The 19,761-nt window shown below is 32.5% G+C and overlaps 3 protein-coding genes across 6 annotated transcripts; all 3 read left to right on the top strand.

The window, feature by feature from the left end:
- The first annotated feature begins 915 nt into the window (after positions 1-915).
- Positions 916-7,045, top strand: LOC140880135 (E3 ubiquitin-protein ligase SINAT2-like). 4 transcript variants are annotated; one of them, XM_073284279.1, is made up of 6 exons: positions 916-1,185; positions 2,204-2,283; positions 3,315-3,422; positions 3,531-3,780; positions 5,923-6,306; positions 6,567-7,045. In XM_073284279.1, exons 4-6 carry the CDS (start codon positions 3,568-3,570, stop codon positions 6,888-6,890), a joined length of 921 nt encoding a protein of 306 aa, XP_073140380.1. In that variant the 5' UTR covers positions 916-1,185; positions 2,204-2,283; positions 3,315-3,422; positions 3,531-3,567; the 3' UTR covers positions 6,891-7,045. The 4 variants fall into 4 exon arrangements, with proteins under 4 accessions (XP_073140380.1, XP_073140379.1, XP_073140381.1 ...); XM_073284278.1 differs by lacking the exon at positions 3,315-3,422; XM_073284280.1 differs by lacking the exon at positions 2,204-2,283.
- A 1,583-nt stretch (positions 7,046-8,628) lies between these two features.
- On the top strand, positions 8,629-10,698 carry LOC140880134 (UDP-glycosyltransferase 87A1-like). The gene is made up of 2 exons (XM_073284276.1): positions 8,629-9,172; positions 9,287-10,698. Exons 1-2 carry the CDS (start codon positions 8,668-8,670, stop codon positions 10,174-10,176), a joined length of 1,395 nt encoding a protein of 464 aa, XP_073140377.1. The 5' UTR covers positions 8,629-8,667; the 3' UTR covers positions 10,177-10,698.
- Positions 10,699-12,236: 1,538 nt separating this feature from the next.
- LOC140884084 (uncharacterized) lies at positions 12,237-13,710 on the top strand. The gene has a single exon (XM_073290753.1). The coding sequence runs from the start codon at positions 12,683-12,685 to the stop codon at positions 13,610-13,612; it is 930 nt and encodes a 309-aa protein (XP_073146854.1). The 5' UTR covers positions 12,237-12,682; the 3' UTR covers positions 13,613-13,710.
- The last annotated feature ends 6,051 nt before the right edge of the window (positions 13,711-19,761 follow it).

The following is a 19,761-nucleotide window of genomic DNA, read 5'->3' on the forward strand; positions in this document are numbered from 1 at the left end:
AATTAATAATATTATTATAATTTATCTTCATCATTTTATATTTATAAATAATAGTAATTTGTTTGATAATATTATTATTTTCATGATTAATAATAATAATAATAATAATATATAGATATATACTAGTCAAGCTAAATAAGGGAATTTTTTTTGGAAACAAATGAGGGAATTTTTTTTGTATAAATGTCAGAAGAATGAAGAGTGATAATGAGTTCTCATTCTAAATTAATGGAATTATTATTATCGTGAATATGAGAATGGTCATTCTCATTGAAATGAACATTTTCATTTGTATTTCATTATCATATCAAGTATGACTGTATGAGTATAGAAAATGATATAAGAATGCACATTTCATTCATATCTCATTTCCTTTTACCAAAATTATTTAAGAGTTGAGAAACCTCATTATCTTTATATATAAACAAGTTAAATATTAGAAATTATAAGATTCCAAATCAACGTGTTCGGGAAAAAATGTCCAAAAAAGGATAATAAATTTAAGAAAAAAAGAGCTGAAATGATTTTGTAAATTTGTTTATTTGTATTTTGGCATATTCAAATTTAGTTGTTGGTATTTAAATTAATTTTTTTTTGTTTTCATGTTTTTTTTTTATAGAAAATGCTGATGTGCATACTCCATAAAAGAACCAAAATCCAAGGATCAAAACTTAAATTTGAATAATTACGGACCACAAATCAAAATATATAATAATTTTTTTGGGAATTGATTTTATATACAAACATATAGTAAAAATATCAGTTTGTTGGTTTTACACATAAAATTCAAGTACACGAGATTCCATGTCTATGATTTCTAAATTTCGTTAGCTTGGATATCTAAATTCAAGGGAAAAAAATTATTATTCGTACCTATACATATACACATATATTGTATAGTGTATTAAATTCATATAATCTATCATATCACAAAAGGCTCCCGAAATGTCTACAACTGTATTTGTTTTGACGTTTGGAAGTCTAAAGTCCAATTTTTAGACAAAAGCATGGGAAATAAAAACGGGATTTAAGGATCGAGTTCCAGTTCTGCGCAAAACTCATCCGTGCTGTGTCTTGTTTAAGACCAATTATTGATTGCACTCCAAATATGCGTTGATTGCAACAATTTCAACACATTTTGCCTTTGTGCTGCCAGTTTCTCTTCTGGGTTTTTTGCTTTTCTTGGTTAGATTTTGCTTGTCTCTATTTTCTTATCCTTGTTGTTTATATCTAATTAAAGGCAAAAAATTTGAACTTTTTTTTCCTTTATTGATGAATTTCGGTTTGCTATTTTTGTTCATTTCGTCCCAGGTTGATTTTTCTTGGAGTAGAAGCGCAAGAATGTTGAGTCAATATTTTGTTTATAGATTCCGAGCTATAGCTATTTTAAGCGATGGGAGGAGGTTTAAATTCTTATTCTTATTTTGTTGGGAGCTTGAGCGGATCAGTAGTGGTCATTGTGTCGTTTCACTATTTTTGTTGGGGTTTGGCGAGGATCTTACTGTATTGGTCGGAATTTGATGTGAAAAAAAATTTAAACTTTATTATTAAAACTTGATTTATGGATCCCAAACTATATTGGGTTTTTAGTAATTTCCGTGTGAATCTTTTAGGAACATCTGATTTCAAGTTGTGTCTGTGAATTGTGATTGATATTTCCAATTTTGTGCCTAAGTTGAAAGACTTTACTGTGATGTGACTGGAGTTATGGACTACATATTCCGTACTCTGGACTTGTGAAAAGGTCATGTAAAGGGTTTTTGCTGAATAATTGGAGTAAAAGGTGTTTTATTTACTGATTATGTGAGGTGAAGAGAATTTCCGATTACCTCGTTTTTCCTTTTCTTGTGTTCAATGTTTTGGTTTTAGCCGCTGCCTTTATGGTGTGTCTTTAGGTGAAATTTTTTGTTGTTATTCTTAAATGTGCAATCTTTGAGTAAGAGGGATTCCCTTTTCAGCTAAAAGCAACGATTTCAGCACTTTTTATTCTCTAGTAAAACCAAGATAGCCGTTTGTCTATGCTAAGGAATCAAGTATGAATACACAGCTCACCTCAATGCGCGGGATGCTCCTGTTTTTGTTGCTGTGTTTTGTTTTTCAAACAGTGATTATATTAAGGAAAAGATGATGCTTACTAAGGACATTTTGAGATTTTGGTTGGTGGTTCTGGCTTTGAATAATTTTGAATCTTCATTTTGAATAGGACTAGGTGCCCTTGAAAGCCGTTATTCATACTTTTCGATGTGAACCTAGGCCATCCTGCCCACAGTGCTCTTGTTTGAAGTGAGTAGAATCTCACTTGAATCTGATTGATGTTGATCAATTGCTCATTCAAACATAACATTTGCAGTTCTGTTTGTGATTCTTTGACTTTACACGTGGCTACATGATGTTAAAGTCTCTCTTCTATCTTATCGAGATATAACCAGATGAATCTACAGCCCGAATCTATTAGCTATCTTCTTCTTTTATTTATTCAAGTGTAGATTTAGATGACGAACATACCCTTTTTATCCAAGACTAGGTAGAAATTGTTATGCTCCAGGATTCTTGGACATTCTATTTGTTCGCTTCAATGTTGAGCGGTAAAAAAACGAGATTTTAGTATACGGTCTCTTGAAACAAAACACGTGTAGTCCATGCATGTATTTTGATATTTGTTGCATTAAATATTAACTAACTCAACCGCCCTGATGCGGTAATTTTGGGTTTTTCTCTTGAATGCATGTAAATGAAAATGGCCATCTCAATCAAACTTATTATCTTTCCATTGTACGGGTCCCTTACATGAATTGTGCTTGTGCCAAAATTTTAATGTTTTCCATAATTGATTAGTAGCTTAAATGGATAGTCTGCATGAACTAGAAGTATCGGTTTTTTCTTCTTCCTCTTTATATTATTTATTTATTTTTTTAGAAAACACTGAATCCTAGCAAAATTTTGAAGAAATTAAGCATAATATGAGAACTGTTTTTTTTTTTTTTTTTTAAAAAAAATTATTATTCTATGGGTCGTACTCTTTTGACTCTAAAAAGTAGCTGCCACTCGGCGAGTATTATAGATGTTTCCAAAGGAAAGCTAATTAACTCTTGTTGAAAAGTAGAGGAAAACATATAACTGAAATTTTTTGTTTACTTTATGAGAAGTGATCACTTAATTTGCAAGGTACTTAGTTGGCTTCTTGTGTATAAATAAGAAAATGAGGCACTGTTTGGCTAGTGAGATATGAGATATGCTAATCAAGTATTATCATATGAGGATGATAAATTGAAAGACATGGATAGCATAACTATTTTTAACTCCAATGGTTGTAGAGAACTCGAGCCAAAGCCTGGTGAAATAGGGATGATGTCAAGTCCTATCATTCACACCAGACTATGCCTAAGTTGAGAAGAAAAGAATTAATCAAACGCTGTGGATCGGTTATTATTTTGACACCCTCCATGTCTTTTGCCTCGTCACTCTTACAACAATTTTTAACTAAGTAAATTTTTTTCGTAATTCATTTTTTCCTATTTCTTCATGGACAGATACTTGTAATACTGATATTTGGAAAAGGATAAAACAATGACCCCTGGAGGTGGCACCTATGAAGGAATAATTGAATCTCTCAGTGGCAATTATGATATTGCAGCTGAAAGTGTTGAACTCAGGGCATCTCCTCGTAGAAAAGTTCCGACTCTTACAGGTGCAAACCGTGGCGTAGCATCAAATACCTCAGTTCATGAACTTCTGGAGTGCCCTGTCTGTATGGGAGTTATGTATCCCCCTATTCATCAGGTAAACTGACATCTGATCTTGTTATGATTTTTTTGTACTTCATTTGCATTCTGAACATCTAAAGGAGCTCCAAGTAAGACTGTTTCAGGTTTAGTTTAAACTGTCACTCAGTAAATTCTAACATGGTAAATCTTGTAAGATATAACTTACATTCATAGAATATATGTATGCATGTGATAATACAAAGAATTCTTTGGTTCATTTAACTAGTGGCCTGTCCCTGTTATTATTCAGAGAATTCTAGGTACATTTGACTAGTACAATCGAGACAGAGGATCGGTGATTATTCATAATTTGGATTTTGAGTTATATCAACCATATGATCCATATCTATTTAATTTTGGATAACTCTTCGTTATTTAGAGCGCATGTCTTCAAATTTTCACGCTGGAATGATTTTCCAATCAATGTCTCAGATATTAATAACAAAAAATATTCATAACCAATTGAAAAATAAAAAAAAAATAAAATATTTATTTTCTTTTCATTTCCCTACATTTGATCTAAATAAAAATATTCTTTCAATTACTTGTGGATATGCAACACATGTACACTTATCACGAGCACTTATTATTGATTTTCTTGGTAGTTTTTTCTATTTTTTTTCCACACTCTTTGATTTAGATTGAGAATCATGGAGTGAGAGGGAACAAAGAAAGAAGAAAAAGTTATCAAAAAAATTGATAATATCTACTCATGATAAGTATATACGAATCTACAAATAAATTTTTTTGAAAGGCGAATCTACAAATAATTGAAAGAATATTTTACTTCATAAAATATAGGGAGAGTGAAAAGAAAATAAATATTTTATTTTTTATTTATTTTTTATTTTTTAATTGGTTATTAATATCTCAAGATATTGATCGGAATAATATAAGAAAGATCCTTGTGTGAAAATTTGAAGACACAAACTATAGATAATGAAGAGATTATCCAAAATTAAAGAGATATAGATCCTATAGTTGATCTAACTCAAAATTTGAATTATGAATAATCATTAATCCTTTATCTGGATTGTGGGATAGATCACTATTTAAATGTACCAAGAATTCTTTGAATAATTGTGTCTATATATATATATATATATATAATTTTATTATTATTATTAAAGTACAACTGTTATTGGTGAAACCTAAATGAAAAATTAAAATTGTATCAACATCTATGCATACAATATATTAATAAGGTTAAGGAGTTTAGAGTAATTAAGTTATTTATAATTTATCTATAATTACAATATTTTATGTATTTCTGAAAGTAACACGAAATCTAATTTAACACAAAAAAAAATGCACAAATCGAGTGCAAAGGACACAAGTATTTTGAAAAATATAGTGTGTACTATGTACAATGAAGGTCAGACTTTATGTTTTAGATGGTTAAATTTTTTTTTTCTTCTAAATAAATGGCTTAAAATTTTAATGTTCTCTAAACTTGAAGAGTGCATAATACAGACTTTGTGTGGTCAGTGTCAGTTCCATGGAAAATTTCCCTATTAAACTTAGCTCTTCCTATCAAATCTCGCCACACTAGGTTGAACACATAATGCTAAGTTTCTAATGTATTCTTTCTACCATATTAATTTTTTAAATGACATGTTCAGTTGTATATACTTGCTACATAATGTTCAGATACTTCAAAGGCTATTGTAGATTGGAATATAATGTTTTGAAGAACCTCTTTACTTTCCATACATGCAATAGAACATTGTTTCTGTACACCATGGTATATTGTAATATCTAGATTTTAAACAAGTTATATTCTAAATTTTAATGCATTTATGGGATATCATGACTCTTAAGGAAGAAAAAAGTGTAGAGTTTTTCTGTGAACATTTTTTTTTTCAGGAGAGCGTGATCATGGTATCACTAATTTTCTTTGAACAAAAAGGTAACTTAAACTATCTTGTCTATACCGAGCCTAAGACTATGCAACTACGCTCTTCTATGCTGCTTTGCTGGTATAGTTGAGCATATTGTTGTTATTATTGCTCCCGAGTTAATACATTGTGCAAAAATTAGATCACGGGCTACATCTTCACAATCTATTTTCTTCATTTGAAAACTATACAATTATTCTAGCAAGAAAGATATATACCATTCAGCTGACTATAAAGCGACATCATTTTTCCCATTCCAGTGTCCAAATGGCCATACTTTATGCTCCAAGTGCCAATCAAAGGTGCATTGTTGTCCAATATGTCGGCACGAGCTTGGGAACATAAGGTGTTTGGCATTGGAGAAAGTTGCGGAATCACTGGAACTGCCGTGCAGATATCAAATCCTTGGCTGTCAAGATATACTCCCCTATCATAGCAGGCTAAGACATGAGCAGAATTGTAGGTTTCGTCCCTACAACTGCCCATACGCTGGAGCTGAGTGTCCCGTTAATGGTGATATTCCGTTCCTCGTGGCACATCTCAAGAGTGATCACAAAGTTGATATGCATGATGGGTCGACTTTTAACCACAGATACGTCAAGTCCAATGCCCAAGATGTTGAAAATGCCACATGGATGCTCACGGTAAGGGATCCATCTTTCATCTTGTCCCTATATCCTTTGGATCGTAATTCAGTTTTGATCTCGTTTTCTCCTTTTTCATGTTGAACAGTAATTTGTAAACGAGGTAACGGATTTCATGTTTCCTAATGGTCAATGATACAAGCATCGTTTCGTTTCTTATAAAAAACAAAACAAAAAAAAAATGATACAAGCATCTTGCATCATATAATAACCACATCTTGGAGAATGAAAAACGTGATGTGCCTCTTGCATTTATGCAGGTTTTCAACTGTTATGGGCATCAGTTCTGCTTGCATTTCGAGGCTTTCAGTATAGGCATGGCCCCGGTTTACATGGCATTCATTCGTTTCATGGGGGATGATCATGACGCTAAAAAGTTCAGCTACAGCTTGGAAGTCGGCGGAAATGGCAGAAAGCTGACATGGCAAGGAGTTCCGAGGAGCATTCGCGACAGCCATTCAAAAGTTCGAGACAGTATGGACGGGCTAATAATCCAGAGAAACATGGCTCTTTTTTTCTCTGGAGGTAACAAACAGGAGCTTAAGCTGAAAGTGGCTGGACGCATTTGGAAAGAACAATCATAACTTCTATTTCAAAATTTTTGGTTGATCTTAATGCCTATGTAACTTAACCAATAAGCTTATGTAAAACTAAATCTCAAATATTTCTATTATCTGAATGTAAATGGCTTACTTGCAAAAGTGGACGGATTTGCTCTTTATGTACCATTAGGCTATGAATTATGGGCAAACAAGGCCTTTTAACTATAGTCCTTGGATTGAACGAGAGAATGATCTCACCTAGTCTCCCATGCAGTTTGAACCGCCGAACACTCCTTGTGTAACATAGCGTTCGCTGTAGTTCGGACATTTAAACACTCCCAGTACAACATAGTCTTTGCGGAGATCAAGGATAGGTTGTGGATATATATGGCCGCAAAAGAACATGCATCCAGTGCTTCAATATATCTGAAACTTCATCCATCCAAATATCCATTCACTTTCACTTCCGTAGAAAACTTGTACATCTTCATGTGGATTTTGAACATGCTGTCCATGGGCAACATGGCCTTCCATTATTAGCCCAAATTAGTGGGCTCTACACATTTTTATGTGGAGCCCCTTGATTTGGGCCAATAATGGAGGGCCACGTTGGCCATGAGTACTATCTCATAAATAGTATCGAACGTTCTCTTTCGATGTATCGATATAAACTTGAACATAAAATGCAATCCATAATTAAAATTCATCATAACGTGTTGTTTGATATCGGAGAAGATGTTAGCAACTTAGCATAAAGATAATATTTTTACACAACGTGTTCAATTTTAATCTGATTAGGTTCAAATCAATTTTGAATAATTGGATTTAGTGTTAACATCCTAGCTCTTCTAAGCTCAATGTTAGCAACATGAGCTCAACAATCAGAAAATTTTAAAAATGCGATTTTATTTATCAAAATATTTATAAAAATTATTTTTAATTAAACAGATATATATTTATAAAAATTATTTTTAATTAAACAGATATAATTGGTAGACGCGTGATGATTAATGAATGTCCTCATTCCCTTGTATTATATTATATAATATAATATAATGCGTTATGCGTGCAAGATTGTTATGTGGCTTCTTTTCTTTTCTTTTTTATTTTTTGCCCACTCTCTAGATTGTGATGTTTTAAATAAGTCAAAAAATGGTAACTCCCTAAAAAAGTTCATGGCAACTCAACTTCGGTCACGTAAGCGAAAACGTCATTGCATAAAATTTCATAGTTATGAAAATTATATAGTTCTAGACTCACTTGTAGCCTACTTACAAAATTATTATTTTTTCTGAAATATTTATTTACTTTTTATATTTATTTTAAAAAATATTCTCAATATGAAGTATCAAATTATATTATTTTAATAATAATATTATATAAATAAATATGAAGTTAAAAATACCATTGCAATTGGTACTTGGTGTCTGGTGAAATATATCACGGCATTCACACATGCGTATTGGTTTGATTATATAATTATTTAATTTACTTTGTAGTTTATTTATTATGAATAAATTAAAACGTATATTCTTATAAATTTAGGTTTTTGTAGTCAATAAGTGTTTGGGGTATATGTAGAAAATATGATTAAAATAATATTAAGTAAAAAGAATTATTTTTGTCTGCTACATTAAAAAAGAAAGAGCAAAATTAATTATTTTAAAATATGTTGAGGCTGATGGCCTTATTTTCTTATTATTATTATTTTTTAAAAAAATAAAGTTGATACTCTCATGTACTAAATAATACATGCGAAGCATGTTATGTAACACAAGCTTCAACTATACATTTTGCTCTGCAATTCGATTGAAACTCCATGGATTCAGCAGTCGACAAGCCGGCGGCGGCGGCGGCTTGCCAAGTGGTGGCGGTACCTTATCCGGGGCGTGGCCACATCAACCCAATGCTCAACCTTTGCAAAGCGGTAGCCGAAAAGAGCTCCGGCGGCATACACATAACCTTCGTAGTGACGGAGGAGTGGCTGGGCTTGATCGGCTCCATGACCAAGCCGCCGAACATCAGCTTCGCCGCCATCCCAAACGTCGTGCCGTCGGAGCACGTTCGTGGCGGGGATGTATTCGGTTTCGCGATGGCCGTGTTGACTCACATGGGAGATCCATTCGAGCAGCTCCTAGAGCAGCTACGATTCCGGCCGGCTCTCATTATAGCCGACGCGTTCTTGCCTTGGGCCGCCGACGTTGCCGGCCGGAGGAATATCCCGGTAGCTCTCCTGTGGACCATGTCGGCTTCGGTATATACTTTTTTTCACCATTTTGACCTTCTAGTTCAGAATGGCCATTACCCCGTAGAGTCATCTTCAGGTACTTAAAATAACAATTAATTAATTATTAACAGTGCAAAAATTGTCATTGTATATATAGCATAATTTCAATAATAATAATATGGTAACGTTAGCTCATTTTTTCTGCTTGTAGTACTGAATGGATTAGATGGTATGGTGGATTATATTCCGGGGCTTGCTCCGTCTCGTGTTACAGATCTTCCAAGCATAATAAGGGATCAAGAAAAGGTCTCTGCTTTCCTAAAAGTACAACCCCAACAGTCCAAAGCAAAATATCTCATCTTCACCTCTATTAACCATCTTGAATCCCATGTATTTGATGCTTTCAAGCAAAAGGTTGCATTTTCAATCTACAATATCGGACCCGCCACCTCTTTTTTCAAATCCAAATCCAAATCCAAATCCACGACGGATAAAAACGACACCGATGCCAGCTACTCGAAATGGTTGGACCTCCAGTCACCCGACTCTGTCTTGTACATTTCATCAGGCAGTTTCTTATCCGTTTCCGCATCCCAAATGGACGAAATCGTGGCCGGATTGAATAAAAGCTGCGTACGTTTCCTGCTGGTGACGCGAAACGAAACGAATAGGCTACAAGAAATCTGTGGAGACAAGGGGTTGGTGGTGGAGTGGTGTGATCAAATGAGTGTGCTCTGCCATCCTTGTGTTGGAGGGTTCTGGTCGCATTGCGGGTGGAATTCGACGAAAGAAGCTGTGCTAGCAGGCGTGCCCGTGCTTGCTTTCCCTATAGTGATGGATCAATTGCTTAATGCAAAGATGATTGTTGAGGATTGGGGAATCGGATGGAGGGTGAAGAGGGAGGAGTTCGACGGTCTGACGAAACGCGATGATATTGCGGATCTTGTGCGGAGGTTCATGGACTTGGAGAGTCCAGAGCGGAAGGAGCTTACTAGAAATGCAAGAAAACTACGGGAGGCTTGCGAAACAGAATTCGCGGATGGCGGATCGTTTCAGTCCAACGTTGAGGAGTTCGCCGAATCAATCCTACAACACAGATGATTTGCTCATATTCCAAGTTTGGTAAATACATGAGATTGCATCGATGGATGCAGTTGGCCTTACTTCGAGTAACACTTTCTATGTAACAATAGCTATTGTTAGTTTGGACCTCACGTTCTATCAAAAGCAACCATCGTTTTCTCTGTTATATATCAAACAAGTATTGTTCAAAAAAAAAAAGTATTGTTGAATCATGCTCATATGGGCATAGGCTAGTTGGTAAGATCTGAGTTGATGTGAGAAGAGATTTCTCAGCGTTGCGGGTTTGATTCTCGTGTGGAGCATATTCTCTGCTGAAATATTTGTGGGGTATGCTCTAGGGGTTCATCATGTTGCTCCCTCCTTCAGGTCTCGCTCACACACATCCTTCTATTTAACCTTCGCATGAGTCAATGAGCATCTAACTCACGTGGCATGTGGTCCTTTTTTAAAAGTATTGTTGAATCATGCTTTTTGGTATTTCCTCCATTCCCACTTTCAAATAATTTAATGCTATCACTATGTATCAAATTGAATTATGTCTATTTCTCTATTGATGGATAAATTAATAATACTCTATATTATATTCATGTGCCAGCCAGCTTTGGGGCTTGTATACTCTTCTATTTGTCTTTATGAATTATTATTATTGGAATTTTCTAGTATTTTTGTGACGAGGAGGAGAATATAAATCTTGTAATTGGTATAAGAAATCATATCCAAAAAACTTATAATACATATATAATATAATCTGATATAAAATATATTTAACATGTGATTTGTGAATAAATAAGATGGTCAACTTGACCAAACGTTAACAAATGTCGGGCAATGATTTCATATTAGGTACACTGCCAACAACTGAACTCCACTTAATATTAACTGTTCTAAATATTTAATTTATATATATAATATATATTGTATTGACGGATTCAAAGTTTTCAGTCAACAATTCGGATTCAATGGATTATATATTATAGATATTTAATTTTGTAATGTCGAGTTACAAAAGTGACTAATAGTTTTTTGTTCATTTTTTTGAGGTATATTTAAGTTGAATATTTTGAACCCAAAACACTCTCTCCTACTAGCATCATAATTTGTCCACCTTTTCATATTTTATAAATCTCTTTTATTTTTAAAACTCTGTGTGATATAAAAGTTTGTTTCATTAATATTTTAATGCCATTACACAAATTTTTATTTAGTAAAAATAATAATGATTTTTAAATTTCGATAACTGAAATCCTCTTATATTTATCTACACAGTCAACTTTCTAATAGAGTATATGCCGGTCGGCAATCTGACCATTCTGTAGCTTAAATTCCACCAAGTTCTGTTTGAATAAACATTATTAAAATAAATTAATGGAATTTAATTAGAATAAAAATTGTTTTTGTATATAATTTTTTTTCCCTATAGAAAAAAACGATTGAATTATTTTCCTAAAAATAGAGATTAGGTCAAGTAAAACAATAGTTGTGGCCAAATTGAGCTATTGCATATGTTGTATAACCAAAACATAATTATTAGGCCAATTCAAATAAAAATTTGGCACCGGCCCTGTTATGCTTGCTCCTTTCTCCAATTATTGGATTTTGTTTCCCATCCTTTTGTCTTTCTTTCTTGTCTTATCTCTTCATTTTTGGTGATATCGCTTTAAATTTGAGCTACACATAAATAATTCACTTGAATGCATGGATGGTCTTGGAATGAGGTTTGGTTACTCTATCAAAGAATTTTCAAAATCCGGCTGTTTAAAGTTGAAATTATGGATTTAAATAAAATAGTAGACGATTTCTTTTATATGAGATGGAGAATCATCCGGTAAGTAAAAACGAAATGCTCAAGTAATAGTTATAATCTCGTACTGATAAAAAAAAAAATCGAACTTATGACTATTGATAAAATGTTTACTTATTTCAATCAATATTTACGTGGGTAGTTATAATCCCATATTAATATTTTAAATTGCAAATCTTGCTGTATAATGTTTGGACAAATAAAAACAACTTAAAACAATTATCATGTTAAAAAAAATTAAGAGAGGTGGAAACATATATAAAAATGAGAGAGTTACATTTAATTGGTTTCTTTTATAAAATTTAAAAAAAAAATTAAATTCAGATCTAGCCTTGTGTATATATATAATCCCGATACCAAAGGTATCCAATGTTCTATATTTTTCATTATAATGGCGTGTGTTTCAGCAGATCTGGCCTTGCTATTTTTTTGTGAATTTGCACTTATTTTTGGTATTTCCCACCCTTGAATTTCGTAAATGCTCTTCGGAATCCGAGAAGAATGGTCACCTTCGCCCACAAATGAAGCTTACGAACACGAAATTTTCAGTTTTCAAGAAAAAATATCAGTTTATCTTCTTCTTCTGTGAAATCTATAAATCAGGTTATCTTGTTTCTGTTCTGTGAATTTCATCAGATAGCGAGAGGGCCAATCAATTTCAGTGGTTTCGAACACTTCCTCAAATTGTCGTTTTCCGAGAAACCCAGTTTGATTTTCCGGTGAATGGCGACTACCAGCGGCGGCGCGGGCAGATTGAGCTCGCAGAACTTGCGGGACTTTCTGAGAATCAAAGAAGAAGACCATCACCATATGCTAATCAACAGAGCCACCACAAACGGCGGCGGCGGCGACCGGAACACCATATCCGGTCTAACATTAAGCGCCATTCTCGGCGACAAAGTGAGACCACCGGCCGAAGAGCCGCGGACACGCGTCCAGCCTAACCGGACTCTCTTGGATATTATCCAAGATGATCAAGACCCCCTCGGGGAAGACGGCGGACAAAGCTGGCGGCAGTTGACGGAGAGGCTTCGCCTCAGCTGCAGCAGCGCCAGCGGCTCCGCTTGGACCCCAACTGCCCCCAATCTCACGGTTAACAACACCGACGCCGGCAATCGCATGATGCCCCGCCGGGTCTCCAGCTTCTCTTCCGATTCGACTCAGCCCAACATTTCTGTCTCCAGACGTTCGACAGAAGGAGCAATCGAGAGATTTGAGCACACAAGCTCACTCCTCCCTACGATAAGAACGCAAAGGGAAGCTGATAACATCAACCACAGCAGCAGTGAAGGCGAGGGAGGCGACGCCGGCGCCGGCGCCGGCGACGTGGATGTGGAGCAGCAGCAGCCGTACTCCGGGAGAGTATCTCTGATGACTTTGTTGGCAGAAACGGATGTACATCTAGGAATAACGAATGGATCTATATACATGTTGGAGGAGGAAGAGAAAGTCATTGATTTGGGAGAGGCCGCCGGCGGTGGAGGCGGCGGAGGAGATTACAATTGTTGTGTCTGCATGATTAGGCGGAAAGGGGCGGCGTTTATCCCGTGCGGGCATACCTTTTGCCGGCTGTGCTCCCGGCAGCTATTGGTGGAAAGACAAAATTGCCCCCTTTGCAATGCCCCTATACACGAAATTCTTGATATCTTCTGATTCCAATCATACTTCTTTCTTTTTCCACTGCTTTTTTTTTTTTTTTTTTTTTTGCACTTTTTTCTTTTTCATTGTGACATTTTACAATTTCTACGATAAGAAAGAAAATTTATTCATTAGTAAGCTCTATTTTTTGTTTTTATTATTTATTTATTTATTTATTTATTTTCTCCAAATTTCTCATAATTAAATTTATAGTTTTCTAATAAAATTAGTCATGAATGCCTTAAATTGCAAGGATTAGTAATAATTAATATAAGGATTGTACTATCATTGCGGAAAATGTCTATTGCGGGGACAGTCTACACTTTTTGTCAAATTTCTTATTTGAAGATATATGTGAACATGAATTTACCCGACTGGCCATATCCTTTGGATACAGCTTGAAAGGTTGATCCATTTCTAGTAAAGGGATTAAATCTAGCATTTGAAAAATAAAGGGGGGAAACTACTTCAAGATTTAAGTCGAACTTTCACTGACATTAAGAAATTAATTAAAAATATTAATTAACATGCAACTTTTCAATTTTACTTTATTAATGAGTGTTTATATTAAAATTTTCTTATATTTTCAATAGTTTGTTAATTACAAAACCTCATATTAAACATGTATTAGAAATATAATAAAAGAAACATCGTTGAATACAGATGCATGTTTACATATTGGATAGGTTGTTTGCGAGAAGATATTACGTGTAATAATTCGTGAATCGTGTTAACCAGATCATATATAAATTAAAAAGCAATACTATTAAAAAATAATAATTTTTTTATGATTCACATTAATTAGGACTTAGAAGATCCGTATCACAAATTTAAAACTCTCATAAATGCATGTCTGTGCGTTATATTTGATAGTATGTATTATTTTTGTGTATAAGAGAATTGATACTACTATAGTACTACATATAATGATATTGATAAAAGATGAAGAATTCAGGCTTATGGTAAAATTTTGGGTGCTGCATATTAACATGAAGATTTAAAAAAAAAAAAAAAATCGAATTTTGAGTTGAAGTCATTTAAGATGGAACATGGATAAACGGACAATCAATGCAAGAGTCAAGACAAGTAGCTGTCGAAAAAGACATGGCACGCACCTATGGTCCAATAAATGTACACCATTTCCTAATCGCACGAAAATAGTAAGAAAGGGTTGAACCGGAAGAGGGCTTCATCCTACATGAATTAGAAGTCTATTGGTTCGAAGGATGTGCACAAACGACAGAAATTTGAGGGAGAAAACAACATGATCAACTCCCAGAACATACCTCTACAATATTTCAGCATAAAATATGTTTCACACGGAGATCGAACCCACAACGCTGAGAAATTTCTTCCCAAGTCATCTCAGATCTTATCAATTCGTCTATGCTCCTATGGACAATCGCACGAAAATATTAATAATCATAGTTTCTCTTTGGATCGATTTATTTCAAAGTTATGAACTTTGAATATGTTAATTATGATTGATTTCAAGTTGATCAATTAATGATTTCATATTTGAAATGCATTATACTTTATTTTGTATTATTGATATGTAAATAAGGTATTAATTTAAATTTTGATTTATTTTTTCGTTGCAAACAATAAAACTATAACCAAAATCCATGGATTTTAAATTTAACTCTCAAAATGCACACAAAATATTTATGAGTGATAAATAATTTAAAATTAATCAAATGTATACGCTTTTCTTATTGATCAAAATAAGCTAAAAAATTATTAGTTGATGTTATAAATAGTGCCGTATTGGCGTGTAGACTGTAGAATTCGTTTGAAAATCATGAACTTATCAACGTTATTAACTTACTGTTTCCCAAGAACTTCGGAACGTTTGAGAAAAAATATTATCTAAGATTTTCTTGTATTCATAAATTTGACCAATTAGTTAGCTAGCTAGCTAGCCAAATATTTATTACAAGTACTTTATAATATATTTTTAGGTAGTTTTACTTGTAATATCGTGTGTGCTCATTTGCTGTCGATACCAAATTAAGTGCATGTTTACATAAAAATGCAAGTAATTAATCTGGCTGAGTAGTTCACCAGAAGGTTTTGTCTGCACTATGATTTAATTAGGTTGTCTGGATATCCACCTACTAGAATACCAACTCTGTACATGAGCTTAATACGAGATTTATTCGACTCTATATCTTAAGATAATATCGGAACAATTGATTCAATAATGATAAAAGATTCATATGTGTATTTTCATATGAATTAATTATGTATTGCATTAAATGAAAAACGATGTGACATTTTTTTACCACGAGATCAACCCTGAAGTAATATTATCCCGGTATAAAGTCGAATTAACCCAAGAACAAATCAAGATCACTCAATTATGTTCCCTGTCTATGAGCCTTAGCCCGGCCGATCCTTCAATTTTATTTTATTTTTTAAAAAAGAAAAGAAACTGAAGAGAAATATGATTAATTTTTTTTTCTTTCAAATATTAATTTGAATTAATAATAATATAAAAAAATTGAAATAGCAATATCTTTGACGAAGAAAATAATTAGGTTTCCAGATGAAGTTACAAAAAATCGAGTCGTAAACTTTGCAAATATTTTTGGGAAAAAGAGTTGAGTTTTCAAAGTTAAGTTTATGTGCTAACTACTAGAGTTCGATTTTGCGTTTGCTTAATTATATTCATGACCATGAATCTTAACTAAGGTCGAACAACTTAATTAGGATTGCTCAAATTTGAGTTTGATTATACCTTCAAAGTCATTAAGTATAAGTACATTTTATGATAGCATGAAATCGTCTCCAAAATTTGGTCGATGCACATGTTAATTCTTTCCTTTGTATACCGTGAATTGGAGGGGGCATCTAGCTATTTTAATTTCAGTAGCTAATTCTGATTTCCACAAAAATTATCAGTAATATATTTCTTCTAACTCACTCGTAAATTAAAAAAAAAATGTTCCACGCCAATTTGATTATTACTTATAATAATCACCCTTATTATTTGATTTCGAACTTCGATTAAGTGTTGGTTTATTTACACTCAATTAAGGTCTTTGAATCAACTCATTAAGAGCATTGGAGGTTTAGTTGTGCTTCAATGCCACGAATACCGCCTTGAACCAATATATTGGTATAATTACCGGATGGATGGGATTGTACGTACGAGATGGTCTGATTCAAGATTGCAAAATTTTGAGCACTCTTTGGAATGAAAACATTCTTGGTTTTATGAGATATGTAGCCCGTATAAGAAACGGTAAGAATCATGTGGCTTACATCTTTAATTAACGTGTTTATAAATTGTTATCTTGAAATTTAAAATACAATTAATAGATGCCTATTTTCTTACATACTAATCTATGATATACCAAAATTAAAACAAAGAAAATTTATAAATTTTCCAGTTATAAATATGAGTTGACGTTCCCATTTCATATTAAAGGTGTATTTGCAAAAGATTATGCACTATTGTACAAGTGATTAAATTTATAGATTATAAAAAAGTTAAGAAAAATAAAAAGTTGGTAGTGTTTGGAAACAAATATGAAAATCTAAAAATCAAAATTGGGTAGTATTTAATAAATGAGTGATTATAGTGATTTTAACATTAAAAGTTTTGTATGAATTCAGATACACTTAAAGTTATATCGTTATTTGATATGTTAATTTGATATGAAGGATCCTGAATTTTGATTTGTATTCAAATCTCAATTTATTTTATAACAATTTCTCGTTCTAGTTATATCCGATTGTATAAGATTTATCGATTGTAGCATAAGATCGTCTTCTAAAGTTGATCGATGCACATGTTAATTAATTCTTCTTTTCTACGTGAATCCAAGGAAATATCTCACCAAGCCTCACTTGTTTTTTAGCTGTAAATTATAATTTCCACGAAAATTATCGGTAAATCAAATTTTCGTTTGACGGGATCGAGGCATGATGCGGATTTCAGCTGAATTCAGCATAACACATAGAAATCAAATTATATTCTTGGAAAATCATTAAAAGGATTACCGATAAATTTACCTCTAACCACTAACATTTTCCCTAAAATATCTAGCTAGGACTTTAGTCTTATACTTCTTCACAATTTTTAATATGATGATGTATATACTTTATTGTGGGAAAATGAACATAAATTATCTTGCCCTTTTATATGGTACTAGACTACTAGCTAGTTTCATTTACACGTGATGCGTGCATATATATAAAATTTTGATGTTAATTAATTTTGGTGTTAATTTCAGAATGATATGATAAATTAACTATTCAAAATTTCATATGTATGCATATAAATACATACATTTTTCGTGTTAATTTTCAAGATGATATGACGAATTAAATATTAACTTTTTTATATAAATATTAAATGATAATTAGTTATTTAAAATTTTAAAAAATAGATAAGATATTATAATTATAAATAAATTTTAAATAAAATTAATTACTGTAAACTCGTTAACCTATTAATAAAAAAAGGGTTGACCACAAGGAAACTCATTCCACACGAGTCAGAGGTCCATTGGTTCATGCAGAGGTTAAATCGAGGGATGTGCACGAGCGGCAGAAACTTGAAAGAGAGAGCAACATGACCCAACCTTCAAAGCATACCCCACAATATTTCAGCAGAGAATATGCTCCACACGAAAATCGAACCCGCAACACTGGGGAATCTTTTTCCACGTCACCTCAGGCCTTAACCTATTAATATTTGTATGTATAGATGATATAATTGTAATTTTCATTTAAGCTTAACCAAAAGGAGATTGTACTTTAATTATCTAATACTATAAATACAGTATTTTAATGGATGACCAAAATTACCTTTTATATTCTTTGATTCAATAAAAATAATTATAAGAACGTCTACAATGAGTGTTAAATGTGCATCTATAAGACATTGTGAGTGTGCATTATAACGCATTAATTCATTCCCCCCTCCCCCCTTCCCCCTTCCCCCCTCTAAAAAATTTTTTGACTTTGAACAAATTTTTATTTCTTTTTTCTAATTTTATTATTGCTAATTTTTATTTTTTTTCATAAATAATGAGTGTTAATGTTAAAAAAAAAAATGTGAGTGAAAGATATATATTGTTATAATGAGTATGTGACAGTGGACCTTATGCTTTTTGATGAGGTGGTGGGTGTTATAAAGGGTTAGGGTTGTGGATGCTCTAAAAAATTATTTTTTACTAAGTTATAAAATTCATGACCACTGATTTGTAAAAAATATTTAAAAGTAATTAATTATGTTAAAAAATATTTGCATGCGAATTGTCATATGTATGAGTCGCTAGTATAAATTTTCTTCATCTTATATCAATAGACATTTGTGCGTTTTCACACATACTAAGAAATTGTTTGAGAAAGTAAGTTTTAGAAAATAATTTCTCTTAAAAAAATGAAGATTTTAATAGAATAAAATAATTAAAATAAATAGTAATGATATTAATTTAATAAAGATAAATTGATAAAATAATAGGAGGGATAACATCAAATATGAAAAGTTGGAAACCAGACTATATATCTGAAATGAATGAAAAATAAATATAGCCTAAATGAGTGAGACAGAGAAAGTAATATATACGTATAACACTCTTTCCCAATCGTATTAAATACCAATGAAGGAAAATATCCATGCATCTAGGAGTGGAATAGGGTCGGAATTTGTCCCGTAACCCTCCTACCAATTCTCATATCGAAAAAAATCGGGAAAATTTTTTACTCCCAATCTCGTATCGACAAATTTCAGGACCTGAATATTCGAGATCCTGAATGTTCGGAATCCCGTCGGGTAGGGAGAGAGAGGAAATCTTGATTTTTTTTCATTTTCCAAAATTCGTTCAAAAAACAAAAAAAAATGTGATTATTTTATAAAAAATACTATTTAGATAATTAATTTTTCAAGTTTTGTCAAAAGAAAAATATCATAATATGCATATAATAATTATTAATAAAATGTTCGTATATAAATTACTAGATAAATTTTGTTAAATAGATAATTTACATCACTTATTCTAGTATTTGTTCTAATTTGATAATTATAAATATGATTTAATTAAATTATTGATTTAATTTTTTTTAAAAAAAACACAAAGACGTCATTTCGTTATTCTACTATTCAATCATTTTAACAAAAAAAATTATGTGAGTTAAATTCATAATTAATT

This window comes from Henckelia pumila, chromosome 2 (genome assembly GCF_033568475.1).
Source record: "Henckelia pumila isolate YLH828 chromosome 2, ASM3356847v2, whole genome shotgun sequence".
Taxonomy (NCBI): Eukaryota; Viridiplantae; Streptophyta; class Magnoliopsida; order Lamiales; family Gesneriaceae; genus Henckelia; species Henckelia pumila.

Coding starts and splice junctions, on each gene's coding strand:
- LOC140880134 (XM_073284276.1), top strand. CDS start 8,668: ATGGATTCAGCAGTCGACAAGCCGGCGGCGGCGGCGGCTTGCCAAGTG. Junction 9,173..9,286: donor CCCCGTAGAGTCATCTTCAG/GTACTTAAAATA, acceptor TTCTGCTTGTAG/TACTGAATGGATTAGATGGT.
- LOC140880135 (XM_073284279.1), top strand. CDS start 3,568: ATGACCCCTGGAGGTGGCACCTATGAAGGAATAATTGAATCTCTCAGT. Junction 3,781..5,922: donor TGTATCCCCCTATTCATCAG/GTAAACTGACAT, acceptor TTCCCATTCCAG/TGTCCAAATGGCCATACTTT. Junction 6,307..6,566: donor ATGCCACATGGATGCTCACG/GTAAGGGATCCA, acceptor GCATTTATGCAG/GTTTTCAACTGTTATGGGCA.
- LOC140884084 (XM_073290753.1), top strand. CDS start 12,683: ATGGCGACTACCAGCGGCGGCGCGGGCAGATTGAGCTCGCAGAACTTG.